Below are 25187 nucleotides of genomic sequence, written 5' to 3' on the forward strand. Positions count from 1 at the left end.
CAGCAAATACTTTGAGTAAAGTGGAAGTAATTTATCGATAACTTTTCGATAATTTTTCAGACAATAATACAAAGAAAGGTGTAGCAAGAAATTTTTTTTTAATGCTTTTCCAAGTGCTATTCTATACAACAAGAAAGATGTGGTTTAAATGGGAAGTGCAAAATTGGTGTAAGTGACCACTACTTTAAATTTATAATTGGGTAATTTTGAACTTCTTTCTTTCCAGTTTCCAGATTTGACATGAGGCCACAAAAATAAATTATTCAAACAGCATTTTTCAGGCTATGCGTGCAAGGTGAATCTCCTCATTCTTTTGCTGTACTTGCATAGTCCATGGAGGCTCATGTATTACTTTAATGACTGTATGATCATTCAAAAAGCATTGTGGAAATTGGCTTCTGGTCCTTTTCACCGATTTTTCATTCTAATGGTATCATAAATAAACTCATCATCTCTAAACGAAATACCTCCTAGAGATAGTAGCAAAATCCCATCAGTCAATTTATTATAATGAGACTAACCCTCTTCCCCTCCCAAACCCCTGGGACTCTAAAGTAATCTTAATTAGTGAGCTTTAACAAGAGACTTGAAATGAATTTGTATCAAAAAGGTCTGGCTAAGTGGATGAATTACTTACATGAGCTGAAGCCAAACTCCTTAAGTGTGAAGCCCACACACACGGGTGCTTATGCACTGCAGATTTCAGCAACACCAATTTCAGCTTAGATTTTCTGGTTCCCAGTCGAGCTATGCTCAGCAATGGGGTTTTTGCCAGTTTTGAACTTCCAGTAGCTCTGCAATTGGCTTAGTTGACCCTCACATAAATTAAAGCATCCTGATAGCTTGCTGCCAGTAACGGCAGAGAACTCAGTGGCAAAGGACTATCCTGACCTTGCTTCCTTTCCCCAAGGATCTTCCATGTCAGGGTGAGGAGCACAATCGGAATCCATTATCATTTTTTACTCCCCTAGCAGTTATGCAGAGAAGTCATAAGGAGACTGAGCTACCAATTTTCTGTCTGCTTTCCAAACCTACTGCATTGCACAAGTCATGCAGAGTCAAACCTTTCACCTATAAATAAATGAATGAGAAACCAGATGGACTGACATAACCTTCCTTTAGAAACCAGTGGTTAAAATGTTGTTAATGCAGTAGTTGTGTTGTAAAGCAAAAAAAACAGAAACCAGACTTATTTCCTTGGGTTGACCACAAATTTGAGGAAGACCTTTGAGCAAGCCACTCAGGACCTTAAGAGGTTAAATTTCTTAAATCCTGAGGAGTCTGAAAAGACCTTCTTAACATATCTATTACTGTGGCTCTCTAAAATTATCCCAGAGGTGGGTATGTATCATTGGACAGCAAAAATCAAAGAATGTGAAATCATTTCACAGGATTTCTGATTCATATATTCACTTCAAAATTGCTCTTGAAATATGCTTCTTTCTGATTGGAACAAACTGAATATACTCATTCATTGTCCAGGCATGACTGCCATAAATGGCAGAATTACAATCAGGTATTAATCAGGAAACTATATAGGCATAGGGATTTTGTACATTCATTGGCAGAGAACCAAACCAGATCACTATGTGCATGCATTTATTCACAAAAAAACTGCTATTCATTCAGAGCCTTATATCACCATAACTGCCATCCACTTACAGATATTCACTTACGGTGACTGTTTTCAGGAGAAATCATATGCATATTTACAAACCAGTCATCACTTTCCAAAACTGATGAAAAACAAGAGCCTACAACCAGTCCCAGAATATTGTAACTGAACAATTGCCTGCCACTGTTGTCAATGCTTTGGGGAGTTTTCTGTTGGAACAGAAGCAAGAGAGGCCAATTAATCCACTTGGCTCCTCACCTATTCTATTTGTCTCAAAAGAAACAAAATCTCTACGTAGCTGTGTTTGCACTAACTCAGCTGTGCAGATGCTGCTGCACCAGCCTTATGAAGACCTTGTGAATCAATTCCTGCAAATTTTTCAGAGTAGTACAAAAGAAATTTCTATTTATTCTGTCATGTAGTATCAAAACAAATGCACATGTCCATGGCACACATGCACTCACATAGAAGTCACAGAGTGATCAAATAGAAACACTAATGTATGGTAATATATTTATTAGCAGGCTTCACAAATATTCTAATGCTAAAAAATCAAGGAAGAAGGCAAATAAGGAATTAGAATATGCTTCCTAAAGTTATTATAAATCAAAAAGCAGGGGTTAATAAAATTACTGGAGTGCTAACCAAAAACTTCAGTGCATTTGCAAGAGAAAATCAAAAAGAAATCAACAGTTCACTACTTACAAATTCTGCTTCACAGCTTATTGTGTCATAGATAGGCTTTTATTACAGAAATGAAAGACAGACCAAGTTGGAACCAAGTCCAGCTGTATGCAATTTTAGCAATTTGAAAAAAAGACAGGAAGGAAAAAAAAGAAAATTCCTGACAATAACCAGACTGAGCCTGCACTAAGTCTACTCTTGAACAGCCTGAAATATCAAACTTATATTGCAGAGTGCAGGTGCCCAAACTGTTTATGCAGTAATGCAATTCATGAATCTTACATGTTCTAGCATATCTCTTCACTCGCTACAGAAAAAAAAGCCCATCTTCTTAGAAAACTATGAGTCAGAAAATGAAAAATCAGAAATAGAAATGCATCCTCTTTTGTTCAAATAATTCAAGTCTGTAGACAAACACCTCTTTACCGTTCTAGTAGAAAGTCAGATAACCAAAATACTAGAATCTACCACTGATGTGTTCCCCCAAAATATGACATTAAAATTGCTCAAAAAAAACCCAAAGAATTGAGCCATGATCATACACACTGATCAGTTAAGGAACAGGCCATTTTTCCATCATTTACCTATGTTGTGCTTCAATATAGAAAAAAAAACATGCAAAACTTGATTATACCCTAGGTTTTGTTATTGTTATCAGTTTGTGCCCACTGCCTCTTGTTCTATCAGTGGGCACAACTACTTCCATCAGGTATTTTTTACACACAGGTAAGATCCCCCTGAGCCTTCTCAAGGCTCAACAGTCCCAGCTCTCTCACATGCTCCTTGATGCTCTCTCACCTGCTCCTAGATGCTGTAGTCCCAGAGTCATCTTCATGACCCTTCATCTGACTTGATCCAGGATGTCCATGTCTTTCCTGCACTCAGGAGACCAGAGCTGGACCGAGCACCTCAGATGTGTCTTACCAGTTCCAAGCAGAGCGGAAGGATCACCACCCTCAGCCTACTAGCAATGCCTTTCCTCATGTAACCCAGGAGGCTGATGGCCTTCCTTCTCATAAGACTGCTTTGCTCGCACACGGTCAGCTCATGTCCACCAGGACACCAAGGTCCCTTCATGCAAAGTTGCTTTCCAGACTGTCAGTCACCAGCATAGATGGCTGCAAGAGTTTACTGCTACCCAGCGGCAGGGCTTGACATTTTCTTCTGCTAAACTTCAAGAGATTTCCTCTCTGCCCTTTCCCCAGCCTGACCGTGCCCCTCTGAATGGCAGCAACCTTCTGGTGTACTCTTCCCAATTCTTCACCTTCTGCAAACTTCACGAGCACACGCTCTGTCCTATTGTCAGTGAAGATGGTAAATACTACAGACCTCAGCACTGAACTCTGCACTATACCACCAGTTACTGGCCTCCAGTTAGGTACACAGTCGTGCTGTTACCAAAACCCTTTTTGCTCAGCAGTCCAGCCGGTCTTTGACCCACTTCACCGTCCCTTTAACCAGTCCCTGCCCCCTCAGTTTGTCTGTGAGGATGTTACCGGATACAGTGTCAAAAGCTTTACTGAACTACAGAGAAACAACCACTGTGCATCTCACCCACCACACTACTCACCTCGCCGTAGAAGGCTACGAGTCCGCCAAATGTCATTTGCCCACTGCAAATCTATGCTGACTATGCCCAATCAGCTGCTTGGCCTTTAGGTTTTGTGAATGGGTTTCAGTGTTCCTTGCTCTGTCCATCACCTCAGCAACTGAGGAGATGCTGCCTTGCCTGCAGTACCCCTCACTTTCCACTCTGCCTTTCCTGAAGACAGGAGTGACACTGGCTTCTTCCCAGCTGTCAAGAGCCTTCTGCCCGCACACCCCAAGTTGGTCCCACCAGGACATCTCAAAAGTGACCAACACTGGCAACAAGGGCCAGCCTCCTCTTACGGGCATGCTCCAGCAGGTCCCATGGACTCGTGTATGTCTGCTTTGTTTAAATGTTCCCTAACCTGATCCTCCTCCATCAACCGTAAATCTCCCTTGGTCTGCACTTCCCCACTAGTTTCAGGGACCCAGGACTGCTGAAGGCTACTCTTGCCACTAAAGACTGCAATCGAGAATCATGGCCTACCTTGGCCTTTTTAATGTCCTTTATCAGAAATCTCACGTCTGCTTAACAGTGGGCCCACGGTTTGCCTAGTCTTCCTTTGGCTGCTGCTGTTTCCTGCAGAAGTCCTTTGTGTTTGCCCTTCATGTCCCTCGCCATGTTCAACTACAGGTGGACACCTGGACAGCGTCTCTATATTCCTTTCCGGCCACCTGTCTCTGTTTCCACCTCGCATACCTCCCTTCTACAGTTGAGTTGGTCAGTGCTGCCCCTGACCTTCCTCTTGCCGACCAGTTCTTCCTTCCTTGTATCTATCAGGTCCAGGGGAGCATCTTCTTTGAGTGGCTCCTCCATCACCTGTGTTAGAGAGTTCTCATCAGCCCTCTCCAAAAACCTCCTGGACTGCTCGACACCTGTGGTTTACACTGCTGCAGCAGCTGGTGGTGCTGTTCTTCTGCAAGAGGCTGTGGACACCAGGCCTCTTTCAGTGGTCTGGAGAAGGTCCCGCCTACGCCCTGGGCAGGGTGCGCGTGGCCATGGGGGAAAGCTGGTGGTGGAGCAAGCAGCGCCAGGCGAGGGGGCTTTGGCCAGCGCTGGCACCAGCACAGGCAGGGGACAGCATGTGCAGCCACGCATTAACGGGCCCAGTCTGGAAAGCAAAGCGGGCTGGGCCCTCTCTGTAACGGGACGGGAGACTGCCTGGGGAAGCCATTCTGCCTCTGCCCCTTTCTGGTTTGGGTTTCCCCCCTTCCTCTCTTGCCCTGCATTTTGTTGCCCTAAAGCCTCCTTGCACACGACGTGGGAAGTGGCTGCCCAGGCGCACAGAAGCGCAGGGCCATCCTCCCACCTCCCTTTTCTCCCGCCCGCGTCACCGTCTGCAGCGTCGGCACCTTTGGTGCTGGCCTGTAGACTGGGAGCCACGTCCTCCACCTCCACCTCCTTGGGGTGGGGTGGGTGGAGGTGTGAGCAGGTCTTTCTGCCCCGCCGAGGTGGTGCAGGGGCTTCCTTCGCCCCGTCTGAGGGGCTGGGGCAGGTCCCCAGAGCTGGGCCAGATGGAGCGCGGGGTGGCCTGGGAGGGGGTGGGAGGCAAGGGCACGAGGAGGCAGGCAGGGCACCCATGGCAGAGCGCCAGCGCTGTGGGTGCTGCTGGGGAGCACGGGGAGGCTGGACACTACCCAAGGCTGGGCCTTGCTGGTACACGGCTCCCTGACAGGGCAGGCTGCCACGGTGCTCCAGCCCACAGCACGGGACACGTGCGCACTGCCCTGGGCGGCATGGCGGGAGCTGCGTAACACGGGGAAGTTGTGCTCTGCCGAGGGGATGGGGTGCGTGAAGTCATCTGGAAGGGGGTCTTCATCTCTGTATCAGAAACAGTGTGGCCAGCAGGACCAGGGCAGTGACCGTCCCCCTGCACTGGGCACTGCTGAGGCCGCCCCTCGAACCCTGTGTTCAGGTCTGGGCCCCTCACTGCAAGGGGGACACTGAGGGGCTGCAGCGTGTCCAGAGACGGGCAGCGGGGCTGGGGAAGGGGCTGGGGCACAGGGCTGATGAGGAGCGGCTGAGGGGACTGGCGGTGTTTGGCCTGGACAGGAGGAGACTCAGGGGAGACCTTATCGCTCCCTACAGCTGCCTGACAGGAGGCTGTAGGCAGGTGGGGTCGGTCTCTTCTCCAAAGTAGCAAACGACAGCATGAGAGGCAATGGCCTCAAGTTGTGCCAGGGGAGGTTTAACTTGGATATTGGGGAAAATTTATTCAACAAAAGAGTTGTCAGGCATTGGAACAGGCTGCCCAGGGAAGAGGTTGGGTCAGCATCCCTGGGCGTATTGAGAAGATGTGTAGATGGGGCACTTTGGGACATGGTTTAATGGTAGGATTTGGCAGTGTTAGGTTTATGGTTGGACTTGATGAAATTAAGGGCCTTTTCCCATCTAAATGCTTCTATGATTCTATTATTTACCTGAGAACAAGCCCAAACCTAAAAAAACCCCCAATACTATCTACCTCTGGGGTCCCTCAGCTATATTCAGAATCCACATTCCAACATTCATGAATCCCAGAACAGTTCTCTCTTGGTGACATTAAAAAAAAAGGTGGTTTTTTTTCCTAATTTGAAACTTCTGAAATATTATTTTTAAAACAACACTATCATTTTTGGATTCTGCGGGTAATACTGAAAGTCAGTTAAAAGTTCAGTGATTTTAGTAATGTGTATTTTTGCTAGATTTTCAAACCCAGCAAATCTCAAAGAAAAGTAAACCCAAAAGATGTAATTACTTCAGAAATTAGAGGTTATCAGTAGAACAGATTAAGAAATACAAGTGTTTTTTTGGATACAAATTCCCACATAGACTTAATTTTTTTCAGTGAAAACACAACAGAACTGAAACATAATGTCAGCACGATAGATTTCCTGGAAGCTCAAAAATAAGGAATATTTGTGTCTGTAGCAGAAATATTACAGCAGTGATTCCCTTGCCATCACTTTCATACCAGAATCCCTTCTCCTCAAACTGAGTATAGAAACAAGTGCGTAGTCACTGATGTTACTTTAAAACATTGCTGTAATAGAGAAAATATTTATTCAAAATGAAAAAATAATATATTTTAAGTCTTCAGAATTCAGGAAATTATGTCCAGTTTTTACTGGTTTCACAGCAAACATTCAACAGTTGCCTTGACATTGGAAAGACACCAGATTTTTTCCATCATTTTGTGCCTTGTTTTTACTGGTTTCACAGCAAACATTCAACAGTTGCCTTGAAATTGGAAAGACACCAGATTTTTTCCATCATTTTGTGCCTTGAAAGCTCAGGAAGTTTAATTTTTGGCAAAGGGTCAAATGTTACCTAAACTCAGGGTATATCACATAATGTACTCTTTTGCAATGATACAGAGTGCTTTTAAATTAAACCCTTTTAGCTGCTTTTTCTGGTTCAACCACCTTGTAAATTAAGAAGACTTACTAATTTTTCATCTGTATTTTTCAACTCCATTTATAAAAACTCCGAACCACATTTTTGCTAATACTGATGCAGTTACAGATTCGGCAGTCAGAATTTCCACTACAGACTTACTCTCAAACTGTACCATAAAATTTTGTTTAGATATTAACATAAGCTTCAGATTGCTTTCTAAGGCTAATTTCTTTCTTATGTGGCCAGGACCACATAAAAAAAACGCCAAAACATTAAAGCATAAAGTCTTCCAGTTTTTCTGTTCCTACAGGTTGTATAAAACAAAAGGCAGCCTGTTTTATAAACCACATTTTGAAGAGAGATTATACAAAACTTAGTTGGAACCTTCTGCTCATTTTAATAATAGAAATGATGGATTCACCTTTGAAAACCTGTTACTACAAATGAATATTCAGTGATTGGACTCACATGCTTACAAGTAGAACTTGCTGATCTGAAGTTGCTACAATCCATCTGTTATATTATACATATCTTTAAACTGACCAGTAATGTGTCCTCCTGTTCAGAGTTGCAACAGATGGCCAGGTGAAGACATATAAGGGCAGTTTATGAAATAGCTGTAAGAACATAAAATACAGTATGCACCTAATATTGCAAATTTTACTCATGTTCCTAGGCACCCACATTTTTTAAAATCTCCTTTAGTTCTGTAAGTAATTATGCTCTTAATTGTCAGCAGCTGTTTCTGTAAAACCAGTAATAGAAAAAGTGATCCTTCCAAGAACTACTGTGAATAACTAATTAAGAAGTCTTATAGTGTATCCTAGACTTTTGCTTACATTTTACTGATTTTCTTTGGGGAAAAAAAAGTTACTTTTTTCTAGTATAAATCTAGTTTACTTTGAGAAAAGGACACGAGCAAACAATCCCTTTAAGAAGCTTACGTTAAAATGCAACAATCCTTCCCACATTTTGGTAAAAACAACTGCAAATTAGTAGACTGCAAGAAATTCGGAGAACTTACACTATTACAAGTTTGTTCTTGTACGTCTGTTATCTTTCTCCATATATCAAAACTATGATTATTATCAATGCTGAAACAGGATTCTCCTTTATCACTACATAACAATATTGTGCAAATAAGCAATTCCAAAGCACTACTCTTCCAAACTATGATTATGAAAAACTCTAACCTTCTGAGTTACCAAAATAAGGCTTCATTTAAAAAGCAACAGGCTCCACCAAATCAGCTTCTCATCTGTGAAGTTTGACAAGTTCCTTTGACTTAACTCCTCTGAGGGAGAATCCTGTCTGAATTCTGCTCAGCTCCACAGGCTTAACTCCTAGATCAGTTTTAAAGGGGAAAGAAAGCAGAGAGCAAGCTTGATTAGTCAGGTGCCCCTTGGAATAACCTGTAAGACTCTAATCCCCAAACTACTTTTGCACATGAATTGATGAAAGATGACACTGACTCAAACACTGACTTTTCATTACTGTGAGGAGCACTCAAGAAAACACCTTGTGGTATTTGGACTAAGTCACATCTCTTTTATCATTTCAGACTTAGGTACACAGTACATACCAACCACACTCTTCACATTTCTGAGCTTTTCTTCACAGCTGCAACAATGATACCGATGCCAAGATTCATCCTACCTAATCTTTAAATCAAGTCACCCTAGACTTCTATTATCCTCAGCAGCAAGAACTTAGATAAGTTTAAGTACTCTCTTGAAGTATCACTCTGTCTCCCTCTGAAGGGAATGGAAGGGACAATTAACGCTGATTTGGTTCCTGACTAAACATCCTGCTTAAAAGCCTAACAAGGGGTGCGATGAACTTTGGCCTTCAGACTTTTTTATACAAAAAAATTATGCTTACAAAATTTAAACTAGAAGAAAATAATTTCTGAATTGTCAGAGTACAATTAAACTATGATGCTTTGGTTTATTTTTACGTAAGTACCTAACATTATTCTGTGGATGCTAAATTCTTTTCTGTTTTAGCCAAGAAGTTTGTCATCTACTCATCTATCCACACCTCTGAATTTGCCCTAATGACTCCATGCTATTCCTTACCCCATTACTTTAATTTCACACTACCATTTATCTTTCCCTTGCCCATGCATTCTCTGCAGCTTTTTCTTTACATTACAGTCAGCAGACAGCCCCACTAATCCCATCAGTCACTCCAGCTACTATCCCATAGACTCCTTCCCCGTCCATCTCCAAGCTCCATCACCCACTTCCATATTCCCTCCCACCAACTTGATATTAGCACTCATTCTATACAGCTTTCACCCTACGTGTCATATACACTCCCAGTGCATCTTTTACTATGAATTCCAGCAACCTCTCTCTGAGCAAGAATCAGACCCACTTCACTCATGCCTTTCCCAGCATATCAGTTGTGTCCTTTAAGAAAGACCCACTGTTCATCTCAATATTGTATGCTCATGCAGCTTCTGCTCATTTAGAGTGCTTCTGCAGCTTAATTATCAAGTGATCCAGCTGCAAGGGATTTGAGATGGCTTGGTGTTTCATCCTTTTCTCCCCCTGAATCTTGCCTCTGAGTAATTTTTTTCTGCAGTCACCCCTGGACTGAAACAATACAGGTGTAGCTTTCTACTCAAAACTCACCCCTCATTAAAACTCATGTTTCAGCCTGTCTTCCTGCTCTCTTGTCATGAGTAACCATCAACTAGGCTACCACCGTAATTTTACCCTCTTGTCATTTCTCCCACGTCCTTTCTGAATCAATAATGACAGCACCACCATCCTTTCCATGGACATATACTGGGTATCAGAGCACAAATACTTACTGTGCCTTGAATATTCACACAACTTTGCCATACAAGGCATAATGATTTTACCTTGAACACACAGTCTCTCCGGCCCACTCATGGAGCCAATAGCCTCATCAAGGTTTCTGTTACCACTTTTGAATTACAATTATCGCCACACTGTAAGTCTGTGCCCTGGCACTGTATGCATAGATCATCTTCCTAGAAAGTAATTTTCGTCTTACTGCTCTTGCCTTTCCAGCCTTCCTTATGCATTAAACCCAAGCTTCTTATCCTCAACTTTCAAGATCTTAATATTCTTTCCCTGACACTACTGGAGTCAACAGAAAACTGTGTATAGACAATTATTACACTGAGCTGAGGGAGGAAGCAGTGTCAAACCTGAGGTCTGCCTCTCAGTGCTGCTCACTAGTGCAAGCAAGTAACTATAACATAAAGATCATGTTCACATGGTTTCTGGACAACTCAAGAGCCAAACAGCTTGAGTCTGCTTAGAACATGAGCAAACGGTATCTGAAATAGGCGAACAGAACTTTTTGTCATTGTTCACAATGTATCATGTATTTACAAGGTAATATGAAAAGGAGGACAGCACTAAAATGGCATTAAACTAGGAAATGCAAGAAAGCAATAATCCTTTGCAGAAAACCAACTATTATATGCTCTTTCTTCTCTGTCAGATGTCAGACTGCTTTCACACTTCAAAGAATCTCTATTTCTTAGTATTATTTGAAAAATTCTATTTAAGATTTTTTGAAATAGGCTTTTTACTGTCTTAGAAATATTATTAAAATGTTGACACCTTTGTCCCAATAAGTTTTGCTCTATGCCTTTGCGATTACTGCCATTGTTCTGGAATATCTTTTAATAGCAATTTCAGTTGGATATGTTGACAGAATCCACTGCTTGCAAAGCAGCTGCAAAACCTGCTATACCAGATGTTACTCCTCTGGTGGAGTGTTTCTAGAATGTCTCTTATTTAATATTTTATACTTTTACCAAGTCAGATCATATAAAAAAAAATATGCTTAACATGTGAAATGCTTTCCATTTAAGTTTCTTGTATTATATTCTCAACACACAGAATCTGATATGCCTTATATATATGTACAAACCCAGTTGTAGGTGGATCTTGTTTCATTCAAGCCAACATGCCACAAAATGTTAGTGTCATCATTTCCGTAAGGGTATGTTTTGTAAATGTCATGTAGTTGCTATAATATATGGGTGATTTAACTATATTAATTCACACCAAAAATCCAGTGAACATGCTCTTTATAAAGATTAGTCAGAAAATGTAACTGACCTTGTTTTTAACACATAAAAAAATGTTATATATGAATATATAGTGAACCTGGTTATTAATTTAATTATAATATTGAAATGTGATTTCTTACTTATATAAGAAAAAGATTGAAAAATATATATTTAAAAAATCCTTGGTGGCCTGTAAAAATGTTTTATGAAACGAGTCATTTTGACTTTTGGGACACAACAGAAAAACTGGCTCTTGTTATTGTGGACATATTTTTCTTATTACTTTCTTCACTTCTAAATTTTTTTGCCTTCATACACACTTAGCAGCTACTGCCCTTGTTATGTACACACTAGAACAGGTTTTTCAGGGAAATTCAATGTATTTCAATCCTAAGTGATCACATCCCTCTGTTATTAATGAAGCAGAATTAACTTTGAGATTGCTTCCTACTTAGTATTCATTTCACATATAGTCACCCTGTAAGCACTTACATTCCAAAAATATTTATGCATTTAATTAGTATTTTAATGTATAGAAAAAAACAGAGCCTGGAAAGATGATCTTGTGACAAACTCAAACCTGGGACATTAAATTTAAATGTGTACTGCACACTGTTTTCTTCTGCAACCCATCATAAATCAATTCCTATATCCTACATTTCCTTTTATAAGAAGCAGTTTCATTAGTTCATCTGGCTATTTCAGTTGTTTGTGTGATGTTGAAATTTTCTTTTACTACACATACATAGGAAGGTAAGTAAAAAACAGGATCCTAATGTCAGCTAGATCCTTTTAAGTTTTATTGTAATTGCCAAAAAAAGGAATGTAATTTCCAATAAAAGAAAGGGAGCAAGCCCAGAACAGATGCCTTGGTACCAGTAAAAAGAAACTCCAGAGCACAAGCTGCTATACAGGAAGCTACAAGTCACAGAAGATCTTCTGGCTTTGTAGTCCTCAATGTCTAATTAACATTATTAGCACTTTCATTCTGTGAAGCTTCTTAAGTTCTCTAATTTGGTTCACAAAACATGAACAATTAATCGAAATTTCTAACATTTACTTATTGTCATTTTCAATACAGAACACACTAAATGAATATTTCATTTCATCTGTACTGTTCTTATGAGTGCAGGTGTCTACAATAATCACAAATTTTAGTAAGTACTCCAAAAATATGACTTATATGCATGGCCTCTGGGATCAAGGCCAGATGTAGCTGCAAGATGGTCTGCACAGCTGCTACAACATCATATGAGCTTGGAGAATGCCAAGATAAAGGAAGGGAAATGGGTCCCAGACGCAACCCCTTTTCCTTAAATAGCTTACCAGTTGGACTTCCCTGTATTGTTCTGCAACATATTATGTCCTACAAATACATGCTGCCCTGCCATGTGCACATATAGGCAGCTGTTCTCCAAGTAGAGATAACAAGACAGTCCAGAACACTGAGAATGCATGCTAAAATATCTGCGTGAAATACCAACATGAAAGGAAGAAAGTCGGAACAAAGCATCAAAGTGTGAAAGTGTTATATGGGGCAATGCCTCAAAGCATCCTGACTATGAGAAGCTGAAAAAAAAAACTTGACTTAAAATTAATTTAAGTAAAAAACTAGTACCACAAACAGCCAATACATCAGGTGTGAGGCACAGTGATTCTAGGCTCTGGAAGGGCAGTGAGGTTTAGTAAGGTGCAAGCAACAAAAATACGTATCTTCATCAGTGACTAAGTAACAAGAAAACAAAATTGTTGGATGAAGAAAGGCTGTAAGTATGACATCAGGGTCTACAAGAAACGTCCAAAGCAAGTTATTTTGGTACTTCACCATCCAGAGGAAATGGAAAGGAAAATTGAAGTTACAACCCAGTAGGCTACACAGACAAGGAACAACTGATGGGAGGCCAGGCTGGCACTGGTTGGAGTTACAGAACTGCAGCTGGCTCCCTTGTCCTCTTTTGACTTTCTCTTTGCTAACGTGCACAATGGAATTTAAGGCTGACATATCTAAGAATTACTTTTGTATGAAAGTTCAAGACAAAGGGAAGCACCTCTTTATTCTCCTTGGAAAATCTTTCCTTATTAAGTTTCTGATTCCAATTTTACACTCAGTGGATACAAATCCAATCTAGATAGGAAATCATATTACTTGATTTTTAAAAACATATTAACAGTATTGAGTACATCACATCCAAACATGCTTTATATGCAGACATAACCAAATACAACTACTTCTTATGTAGGACACAATAGCTGCTTGCCATCAGTGGCACTACAAGGAAAGAATACTCTCTGACTTTAGGTAGGCTGGATACAGCCGCCCAAGTCAGAATTTTTCCAAGACAGCAGCTGTGGTAAATACCCCTCACCTGCAGTCAAGAGCCAAAGCATTTTCAGCAACTATACATTTAACCTGGAATTCAGTTCCTGTTAGAACAAAATACCTTTACTACATTCTGCAAGGATGGGTACAAAGTAGTATCAGTTGGCTCTTTATTAATCCAAATGAAATCCAGACTGCCACTGAACAACCAGTACCAGTTTCTGAAACATCCTAAATGGAACTCTGAAGTTTTACTTTGAAGGACTAGCCTGGCCTGATGCCACTTGCATGTAAGACTTGTTAAAAATTACAGCCAAAGGTGACTTAGCTGCAGTTCACTTACAAGAGATGCCCTGAGCACCAGTCAAAATCAAATATTAAAATACAACAAGATCTAAATACCAGATCCTGCAGAAAAAAAATGCATTACAGGGACAGCTGACAACAGTCCTATTTGTTTAAATATTCAGACTTCAAAGCAGAATTCCAGGCACAACAGTGCCATCCAGGGGCCAGCAAATCGCTGGTGAACATCCAAAGAATTTCCTGAAACTGATTTTATTCATACAAACAGAAAGGCTTTATACTTAAAACAATTTCCCCAAATATTTTTTAGTATGATCTCAGTTCTTATCAATACTGCACCAGATAAACTGTAATGTGAAACAATAACTGATTCACTCTCTAGACATGCCAAGACTTGCTTACATTTAGGCATGAGTTTTGTAGAAGTCCTGTTTCAGTAAAATAGAAAAATATTTCCGACTGTTTAAATCAACAGTCCCTTCCAGCACAATAAACTGGAAATAAGGAGGAAAAGTTCTGCCAAATTTTTTGAGACTGAGATCTCACGAAGAGCAAAACACATGCTCAGCCCCATTTCTCTACAGCTACTTAAAATCGTGTAGACAAAAATTTTAGAATGCTAAAGCTTCAGACAATATAATTGCTGCACAATCTGTACTGTGCCTTCTTCACAAATGGAAAAGTCGATCTGCAAATTTTAGAACAGTTTGGAAACAGAGTGCTCTTGGGCCACGGGGAAGGGGGTAGGGGGTAGGGGGTAAAGAAAAGCCTAGACATATCTGCCGTTTACTCATGTGATCTTTTAAAGCCGGTTCCACAACGGCAGCACGACAAGCAAGAATCACAGATTATTTCCAAGATTATAAACTACTCGGAAGGGCAGATGTTTCATGTAGTTTAAGGATTCAGAGTCGTACAGCTCTGCAGGTCTTGGGCTCATCCAGCCGACGAAGCACCGCAGCAGCACAAAACGCCGCTCGCAGCAAGGCGCCCCAGGCTGAGCTGCCCCCGAGGCGCCCCGCGCAGGTCACGATCGGCCGCACCGGCACCCACCGGCACCCACCGGCACCCACCGGCACCCACCGGCACCCACCGGCACCCACCGGCCGACCCGACCCAACCCAACGCAGGTCCCCGGCGGCTGCGGGCCGAGAACAGGTGCGCACGCGCCACCCGGAAGTCGTGTGGCCGGGGCGGAGTCGGAGGACCGAGACCTGCGAGAGCCGGCCTAGAGAGGCTCTACCCATAGAGCTGCAGCCTGGAGCGGGCCTGCCGCCGCGCGCGCCGCGCATGCGCGCAGTTTCGCTTCGCGCTGCTTGCGGTGCGGCGTGGGGGCGCTCGGAGGGGGGGAGGGCCGCGCCGGGTCGGGCGACGGCGGAGCTCTGCGGGCAGGGACCGACGCCATGGCTCCCGTGCTGAACCTCAACAACGAGGTGAGCCCCCACGTCCTCTGGGGTGGCGGTCGGAGGGGGCCGGCGGGGCAGGCTCGGGCCGAGCGGGACCCGATGGGGCAGGTGGTGGCAGTGGCCGTTGGAGGGGGCCGGGACACCGGGAGGGGAGGGAGGTGGCGGGGCTGGGCGACGGCGGCCTGTCACCCTGCGAGCGGGCCGAGCCGGGATGGCCCGGCCGCTGCCCTCCGTGGGGGCGGCGTGGCCGCCTGCAGCGCTGGGGAAGGCCCCGCGGGCCCGGCCGCGGCTGCCGCAGCCTGGCTGGGACGGCCGCCGCCGCCCGCCTCGGAAGGGCTGCGCACCGTGCGGGCGCTCAGCGGGAGGGCTGCGCGGTGGAAATACAGATCTGCCTTGCGATGATAAGCTACCTTTTGGGGGATGCCACGCAGTTGTCCACATGTGTGCTTCGGCTCGACGTCCTGTCATTGAGTATATCTCGTCATCGTATCATGTCGTATCTTACTGCCTTTGTGTCAGCACTGAAGTTTTGCAGGTAATTCTCTCGGACCTACCAAAGTCTCAGCTGCCTGTCTTCTGAATGGCAAAGATACGATGTTGCCCTATTTTTTTGCAGAGAATGAGAAATTAATGGGTTAGCGCTAACTTTTTCCTATTCTGTAAGAAGTCTGGTGTTTCCTATTTCTTTCAGATTTTTTTTCCTGCTTTGTAGCATGGATTAAGTGTGTTTCACTTGTGTTGAGTTTTGGCTACACATTGGCAAATCATTGCGTGCAATTGATACAGCTAAACTGTCCTCTTTAAACTGCTGCTGCAACACCTAAAGAGTAGCTGACAGTTATGCTGACCTGAGTTGTATCAGCTTCTGCAGATTGCATTATACACTTCAAGGATTCTTAGATAATTCACAGTATTTGTCATCAGTAGAACAAAAATGACCGATTATACAAGCACTCTGAGATTACAGTTGTATTTAAAGTTAAGTTTTATGTTGTAGGCATGTAGTGGCTCTGACAGAGGTTGGTTTGTAAATCAAGAGTTTAGTGAGAGGTAGCCTGTTCATCAGAAAAAATGTAGTTTGATATTACATAAAATACAGATACTTACTTGGCATTTTATTACAAACTTTTGTTCCTAGCTGTTAACAAAGGTATGGTCAAGTGTGACTGATTACACTTTGAAATATGCCAATGAATCACTAAAGAGAGCATTCATCACTGAAACAGAAATTTTTTTTGCTTGATCAAGTTCGGGTGGTGATTTGTAGCCTTTCACCACAAAGTTACTCTTACAACACGGGATTAAGGCAGAAGCGTTATTTGACTGAGGAATGATCAAACAGTTCTTCAGAAAAAGACAGAATGCAAGGATTTCCTGTACAAAAGATTTAAAAATTTCGGTAAGGACACTGGGAGTGCCGTAGTTCAAACATCACCCTGTCCTAAGAGGAAACTGATAATAAAGTTTGTAGATTTTCTGGAGGTGGCAGCTTTCATCGGAGCTCTTACAAAAAACAGGCATTCTCTAACAACAGGTCCATCCAAGATGTAAGGTAGTATAGAGACTGAAATCCTGGATGCCATCACATCAAGAGGGACAGCCGGTCAGGCTGGCTAGGAGTAGAATGGAGACCTAGTGTGAACTGATTAACAAATTTTTCCATTTCTACGCATACGCCTTTTCATAAGCATTAGAACTGTATTAATTACTATGGTGACTAGTCATAAAATCTGAAATATATTCTTTACCAATACCTGGATATCTTTGGTGGATTTATTACTAAGATGTCCTTGTAGGAATGTGTTTCAACAGGAAAAAGTATTTATATTCCTCAAACAAAGGTGAAATGGTGGAAATTGAGCATGAATAAAGTAAAAGTTTTAGAAGGGCTAATGTTTTAAACAATCTTGGACTTCCATTGTGTATTCTTCCAATTTGTGGAGGGAGATTTGCTGTAATTACAAAGCAGCTTTATACAGTGCACCTTTGGCATTCCACAGTCAACCAATGCTAGGGATCATACAAATTTCTTCCCCCATTAGACTATATCAAATAGGCATGATGGTAGTTGTTGCAGAAAGAACTTTGTGACTCTTACATAGCTGATAAACTTGTTTGTCTTAGCTGGGTTTACAGTAGTTCTGTGTAAGACCTGTGTAAATTCAGCTGTGTTATGTTTACATATTTTGGGTTTTAATTCTGGCTAAGGCAGACTTCTGCTATTAATTAATATCATAAACTATATTGGTTAGCTAAATGATGGAGTCTCAAGAAATTCTGGGGTGGTCGGTTTCAAAAAATTTTTCCCAGTTGTTATTTTGCTTACAGGTAGAACAAATAGTCGTAAGACCAGTGTTTCTTAGTGTTGTGGTAGTTAAGTACCACCCAGCCACTTGCTCACTCTCCCCTCACCCAGAGGGATGGGGAGGAGAATCGGAAAGGAATGTAAAACTTGAGGGTTGAGATAAGAACAATTTAATAATTGAACTACAATATAAATGAAAGCACAATAATAACAATGATGACAATAACAGTTATAATGCAGAGGGGAAGGGACATAATAAAATCCAGAGGGAAAGGAAGAAAGGAACACGTGGTGCACAATGCAACGGCTCACCACCTGCCTACTGATTCCCAGCCAGTCCCTGAACGACCTGCTCGCCCCAGCCACCCCCCCAAGTGTATGTACCAGGCATGACATCCCATGGTATGGAATATTTCTTTGGCTAGTTTGGGTTGGCTGACCTGGCTGTGTCCCCTCCCAATTTCTTGTGTTCCTCCAACCTTTTTGCTAACAAGGCCTGAGGAACTGAAAAGTCTCACATCATAGCTAAAACACAGCACCATACTAGCTTCTAAGAAGATAATTAACTCCATCCCAGCTGAAACCAGGACACTCGGTTACAAAAATTGGCACCTTTCTTAATGTTAATTATTGATGTCCTAGAACTACTTTGTTCTGCAGTGTCTATAGCATTCCTATAAGCTGTATTGTCATAGATAAAAGTTGCACAGCATCTGTTGTGTACAGGTAAGGTATAGTTGTTTATATCTTACTTCTGAATGGGAAGTATAATTACTTACCACTTGAGTAGATAGCTTCAGTTCAGTGTCATTCAATGGCAGGAGTTGTTTGGGGCATTACTCTTCTGGTGAAAATAAAAAAAAAACCAACCACTCCACACTCTTAATGGAAAGTTTTCTTAGTACAGTGTAAAAATCAAGCCTTTGCTTCTAATATTATAATGAAGCGTATACATGTTTTGAAATTAAAGACCATTTAATTGAGTGATAATTTAACTTTCTATCACCAAAGAAACTTCGAAGTTGAGTATTACTCTTAGTGCAAAAATTTAATCCTTCAAGGAAGTGAAACAAGTGAAGAACTGATGTGTGTCTCCCTCATGACAGTTTTTGAATTCATTGGCTAATTTCAGGGAATTTGGAAAGGAGTAGAGACCTCAGAAGTTGTCTTGTTTGGGTTTTTTAAGTATTATTTGGTTAAAGAATAGTGCCTCCATGAAGCACCATGCTCCAACTGTTCTGATCTAATAGGGAGCAAAGAATGAAAATGTTTTACTGTTTAGGTGACTGTATGAATGGGATCTGAAGTTACTGTACAGTGGTCAGGATCCTGGGTGAAAATAAGAGGGAATTGCAATTGTGACGAGGTGAAATGATACAGAAAAATGTAAGAAATCAGTCATAATTTTTCAGCTATCCACAGAATAATTTTGGACAATCTGTTAATCATTTATTTTATTTTTTTATGCAAAGTTATTTTTCTATCAGTGTAACAGCTTCAGAAACTTAAATTATTTCTGTGTTAACAAACAGGTATTGTGCCAAAAATGTATAAATACTCTTTTTTTCTCTAATTGCATATATACCTAGTTAATAACAGAAAAAAGCCACATCTTGGCAGAACCCGCAGTTACCAGGGTCCAGTAATTTTAAAAAGCCATTGTCTTGCTGCTGGCAAATAACGTGGTGTAGTTTCAGTGTGACTGCATGACTGAAAAATTAAAATTGAAAAGAGTTAAAAAAACCAAATGTTTTTATAATTCAGACATCACATTTCTGTATGGGATTACTGAATTTTGATTTCTGTGCCCAAGGAACAGCTGGGGGCAGCGGGAAAGTAAAGACTGCAGAAAGTTAGGACAGAGTGAGGACTGGAGTGTTTAAGAAAGAAGAGCAAAATGCAGTATTTCTTACCATTTTCTAACCATGTTCTTTTATACAGGGGAAAATATAACTTGTAGAATGAAAAAGTTCAGTTTTGCAATTCTGATATATCAACTGCATATGATCATGCTGTTGAAGGGTTTGTCTGTATTAAGCCTAACTGTATTCTCATCTTGTGTTTAATTTTATAAGCTTGCAGGCTGAAGGAATCTTTCTAAAACACTGTTGCTGTCTTGTGCTAAGTTTTCTAAGAATATTCAGGTGTCTTGTCACATAATAGCTTTCAACATTAAACTTTTCTGGAAACATTTGCTAGATGGCAGCACATAATCATCCACAACCGTGGACAAGGGCAAGTTTCAAGGGAGATAGCTCCTGTAATGTGAAAAATTATCATTGTTGATCAGCAATATACAGTAGTATGAAACTGAAGCTTTTGAATGGGAACCAACCCAGATTTGTGTTTTTTCAGAACCTATGCATCTTAAATAATGTTGTTCTGTTTTTACAGTGATACTCTGGTACCAATACTGTATGATGACAACAAATTGCTCTGCCATCCTTTTTACTTTTTTTTTTAAATTAAATTCTGCTTACAACTACCTCAAGGAATGAAGCTGCAGAAAGCCCATGATGCTAGTGGAAATGATGACTGTATGAATTGCTTTGAAAATAAGTGTTCTAATCTGCATCTACACAAGTGCTGTAGTGGTGAAGTTGAACATTAGTAAGGCATCACATTATGTAAAGCAACTTTAAATCTCCGAATTGAGAGGTTTTTCTGTCAGTGGGACCTACGAATTGAATTTGCCAAAGTTGTTTGGGTATGGAAACTTTGGTATCAGGTGATTTTTTCTCTTTAAATCTGTATTTAATAATCAATTGCATGCATCCAAAATAATTTCTCTCTATAAAAACATTATGGACTTCTTGCTGAATTAGAAAAAGTTGAGCTTTATTTACAAAGCTATAGTTTTTAAGTAATAAGAGCTGATATCTACATAATGCTTGTCATCTGCAGCTGGTGGATTGTTCTTCTTTTTTTCCGTAAAAGGTAGGCTCAGGATAAAAGTGTATCTTCAGTGTAATATGTGTGCACACACGTTTTTCAGTCTGCTAAACAAAGTGCAGGTTTAAAAAATGTTATATAGGAAGCTTAGTAATGATGCTTAAAGGTGGTGGATTCCACTCGATAGTGTTTTGGATCCCAACAGCTTGTGTTGTGATACTCAGCATGACAATACTTGGCCCTTTTACTCTTTAGATTTAGGACTGACATCCTGATCTCTGACTTAATCTGGACAGCAGTTTAGGTGAAGACATATTCAGAAAGCAGTCTGGACATGTGCCTAAGGATTTAGACTAGTATACAGTGAAATCAAAGATGGATAGTGTAGCTGGTTACGAAAAAAATCAGACAAAAAGACAGGGGAAATGGCCTTAACTTGTGAAAAAAGACTGACATACGGTCTGAAAGTCTGAAACTGCAGTCTGAGTTATATTTGTAATCCTGCGAAACTTGCATGTGTTATCATAGTTGCAACCAGAAGTAAATGTATGTTTGGAGATGCTTATATAAAGACTGGATTGGCATGGTGTAGCATGGATAGGCTAAATGTTTGTCAGTAGATGGGCAGACGCAGCTAAGATAACAAACATAAATGGAAAGGCAGTTACTGAAATTGCATTTGTACATGCCTTCAGTCACAAATTGCTGAAAGGTGAAGCACATGCTTTTAAAACTGAATCACTTTTGGTGACCAAAGTTTCTGTATAGCAGTGAAAAAAACCATGGTCTGACTGGGGTATCAGGTGGAGTTATTAAAGAATGGAGAGGGGGCAATTTGAGAGGGTCATGCATTCCTCCTGAGACTGAGTTGACTTGTATAGCCAGGAACTGCTTTATGAATTTTGTAAGGTGCATTAAATGTGAAAAACCTGATTACTTACCCATGCTAGTCCTTAGTGCATTATCTATTTCTGTTACTGAAACAGTAGGTCCAGCATGTGAATTTTAAATTGATCTGAAATGAAATTAACTTACAGTATGGTGGTGTTTTTTTTTTTTAATTGATTATTTTTGCCAAGAAACATTCCATGCAAAGTGAGTTTAAAAATTTTCCATGGTATTTATTTGCAGCTACTTAAGGTCTTCCTAATAATTCATTCATTATTGAATTTAATGAACAACAAAATTATTCAGCCTTCCTCAGCATGCCAGGATCAATATTCAATGTATAGGCACTGGACTTGGCAGTGCTAGGTTAATGGTTGGACTTGATGGTCTTAAAGGTCTTTCCCAGCCTAAACAATTCTATGATTCTATGGTTGTGACTGCCGCATCACTCAGATATGATATGCTTCTCTATGTTTTCATTCACTTTGCTGTTCAGTGTGTCTCAGGTACGTGATGTGCCTCTGAAGGAGTGTGGTTCTCTGGCGGATTTCACAGGCAGCTGGGCTCACTGCTTCTGAAGCTGTGGCTTCTCAATCTCCTTGCTCCTCATCCATTCCAGCCACATGGTCCTACCTCCTTCTTCTGTGAGCAGAATAATTTTTTTGCTAGGGTAGTTTTCTGTAATGGATTTAAGGTAGCAGGGTCTTAACAGGGAGTGTGAGCAGCAGGCAGATGGGATCAGGGAGGAATGGAAGGGGTTTGGAGGAGGGGTGAAGACAGACTGTCCCAATGCCACCATAGAGAGCTGTTCAGTTGGCTTGTGGGGCTGGTAGAACTGTGCTGTTCTTCATCTCACTTAAGTGTTTATCTTTAAGCAATGGCATTTCTGTGAAACAAGCATAACATCTGGGGAGGGTGTCCAACCAGCAAAACTTAAAATAGTCAGGATGATTATATGATGTGCAGTTGTGTTCTCTGGTAGGTGTTTATGTTACAGAAATTCTAATGGTCAAGACTAGAAGGGCAGGAGAACTAGATGGTTCAAAGAGGAAGTCAAAGGAGCTCTTGTATTTGTCTGATCTTAATGTTACGTAATGACTTAATTGAAGAGTAGCTACAAATCAGCTTGAAAGAAGAATCTTACGATTTCTCTGTTACACTTAAATAAGTTTATTTTTGGAAAATGTGACCAAGGGTATCTCAAGGGGGAAAAAAACCAACCTGGTCTCTTGTCTGTTGCAAAAGAACTCTTAAAACTGGTTGCAGTCCTGTAATAAGTCAAGCAAAACATTAATTTTCAGGAGTTAGACTTCCCACAGTAATCAGAACCGTGAACACTTAGGCTTGCTTTCTTGGGATTTCTGTAAAATTGCTTTCCTCTATCATGAACAGGCTGATGCGAGCATTCAGTTTTTTAATGTATTATATCCAAATGGCTAGTGTTACCTAAGGTGTGTTCTGATATTTTTAAGTGCATTCCTGAACCTTCTTTACCAGAGATAAAAAAAGAATCCTAGGTGGAAACTTTCAAAGTAACGGTGACTGAGTGCTATAGGCCTTACAGTGTTTACAGCAATCTGAAGCGGGCAGCCAGCCCGGTGTGGTGATCCAGGCTCCACTGTGAAATAAAGTAGCTACCCATAAAGATCTGTTTCATGTGCTATCTCTTGGGCTGTGTGGGAATCTAGGAACTCCTATAGGGCAATTTAATATTCCTATGTGCAGACTTTATAGCTGGCTAAAGGGGAGGTGAGGCATGAGGTGAGCTATCTGACCAGTTATCTGGTATTGGACTGAGCTGTGAGATGTCTTACTACTCAAAATTCAAAGTACCATACTGTCTTTCAAGGCATGCTGATGTCTGATGAGGAAAATGCTTTTTTTTTGTTTGTTTGTTTAATGGCTTAGAAAACTTTCCAGTAGTTGAGAAAGCTGGTTCCCTCAGTCTTAAGATGTTGAATCCTGTAATCACAATGACCAGCAGAGTGCACTAATCACAAATGCTGGTGAATGCTAACGCTGGGCTACTGTCCGGCAAAGAAGGGAGATTTTCTGGGATGAGGGGAGCCTGGTCATGTATTTCACCAGTGGGAGCATTTCCGTAGGAAAAGTCCTTGGCAGTGCTCCAAAGGCTGCTTATCCAACAATTAACATAAAATACATGAGCTCCCTCAAAGGAAATACTCGAACTCGGAACTCTTTACCCCTGAGGAAATTCTTCTTGCTGGTCTACAGATGAGTTCCCTTTTGCTGTTTTGTCTCTGGCTCATGAGCCTTGTTTGTTCCAGCACCTACCCAGCATGCTGGCCAAGCCACTCTGAAGTAGAAACATTTGTCCTAGACTCTCTCACATTGAAGTAGGTCTATAGTTTTACGCTTTCAGTTCTGCTTAAGTACCCCAACATCTAGACTGTTCCTCAGATGGTGGACACCAGTTCTAGTACTGTTATGAGCTGTATGCCAGTACAGTTAAGCTATATCTGCTTTAGGTTCATCTGTGATCACGTCAACATTATTCTTAAGGTGAAGTGATTAGCACTTAGGTACTTCTGAAAAAGTATGGGTACCTAGGATGCTCTGTAGTCAGAACTGAAGCTGTAACAATTTCTGGCACTGCCAAGACCTGCATATCCCTGGCTTGCATGTGGGCTTAAATACTTCCTTGAAACTGGTCATGCAGTCTCTTACATGTCACTGAAATAAGTCTTGGAAAGGCATATAAACAAGTTATGAGAACCAAGAAAAAATAAATTTCTACACAATTCAAAACAGAATAGCTAATCTTTTCCATCAGTTTATTTCTCGGTATACTGGCAAATCAGTACTTTTTTCTGTAAATTGTAAGTCTGTGCACAGTTAGAAAGCAAACGAGACTTTCTCTTTAAACTCCGGAATACTTGGCAGCAGTCATTTCAGCTCTATGGAAATGCATGTAAAAATTCTTGCATTACTTGCATTACTAATAAGTAATTCTATGTACAACAGTTTCTTGAAGGAGAAGAAAATTGGGCTGGATTGGGCTTGCATTCTGCTTAAAACAGTTGAAGTGTTAAATTACTGACATTCTTTTACAGACCATGTAAATGTCCTAAGGAAAAGGTCTTTTGAAAGCTTATGAAATTTCCAAACTTACACTCTGTGAGATAGAATTCTGAGGAATTGTGGCTTTTTTTTTCCCCCTAGGAACTGTTCCAGCAGCTGTTTCTAAAGTTTCTAGAGTTGCCACATCATCAGTTGTACTAATATTAACAGCAAACTCTGATCTGCTATTTGCACAGATTTTGTTTCAGCAAATTACTGAAGCAATTAAACATGGCAAACTATGCAGGTTTTTTTTCTTCTGGCAATATTGTATACAGCCGTTATCAAACTACTGTACTTCAGAACAGAAATGAAAACTTTTCCTTAGCTCAAGTGGTTTATATAAAGTGTGTGTGGTAGGCCACGTAGACTAGTAAGATGCTGTCATAAAACAAAACATCTGTGGTTCCTTGGTGTGGTAGTATACACTAATGAAAAAAACATGCAAACACAGTCATGGGAAACTTTATAACTTTTATTTTAAAGGAACTGTGAGATACTTGCAGTATACAGTATAGTCTTTTATCAGATGTAATTTATGAGTATATATGCCTGCATAAAATACAGTTTTTAAAAATGGTTCTATTACCGTAAATCTGCTTAATAGCTTACTGCTGTCATTGCAGACATCTTTCTGCAGCCTTTACATTGCTGGGTTGAAGCT

At 41.0% G+C, this 25187-nt stretch overlaps 1 protein-coding gene across 3 annotated transcripts in view; it reads left to right on the forward strand.

Annotated features, from left to right (window-relative positions):
• Positions 1 to 15227: 15227 nt before the first annotated feature.
• Positions 15228 to 25187, forward strand: part of SRFBP1 (serum response factor binding protein 1) — an 83142-nt gene continuing 73182 nt past the window's right edge. The window contains exon 1 of one of the 3 annotated variants that reach the window (XM_056325075.1): positions 15228 to 15384. In XM_056325075.1, the coding sequence (XP_056181050.1) occupies positions 15355 to 15384 (30 nt within the window). In that variant the 5' untranslated portion in view covers positions 15228 to 15354. Of the gene's footprint in view, positions 15385 to 15743; positions 15893 to 25187 lie in introns of those variants that run through there. The other 2 variants (XM_056325076.1, XM_056325074.1) reach the window with 2 other exon arrangements.

This window comes from Falco biarmicus, chromosome Z (assembly GCF_023638135.1).
Source record: "Falco biarmicus isolate bFalBia1 chromosome Z, bFalBia1.pri, whole genome shotgun sequence".
In the NCBI taxonomy this organism is placed as follows: domain Eukaryota; kingdom Metazoa; phylum Chordata; class Aves; order Falconiformes; family Falconidae; genus Falco; species Falco biarmicus.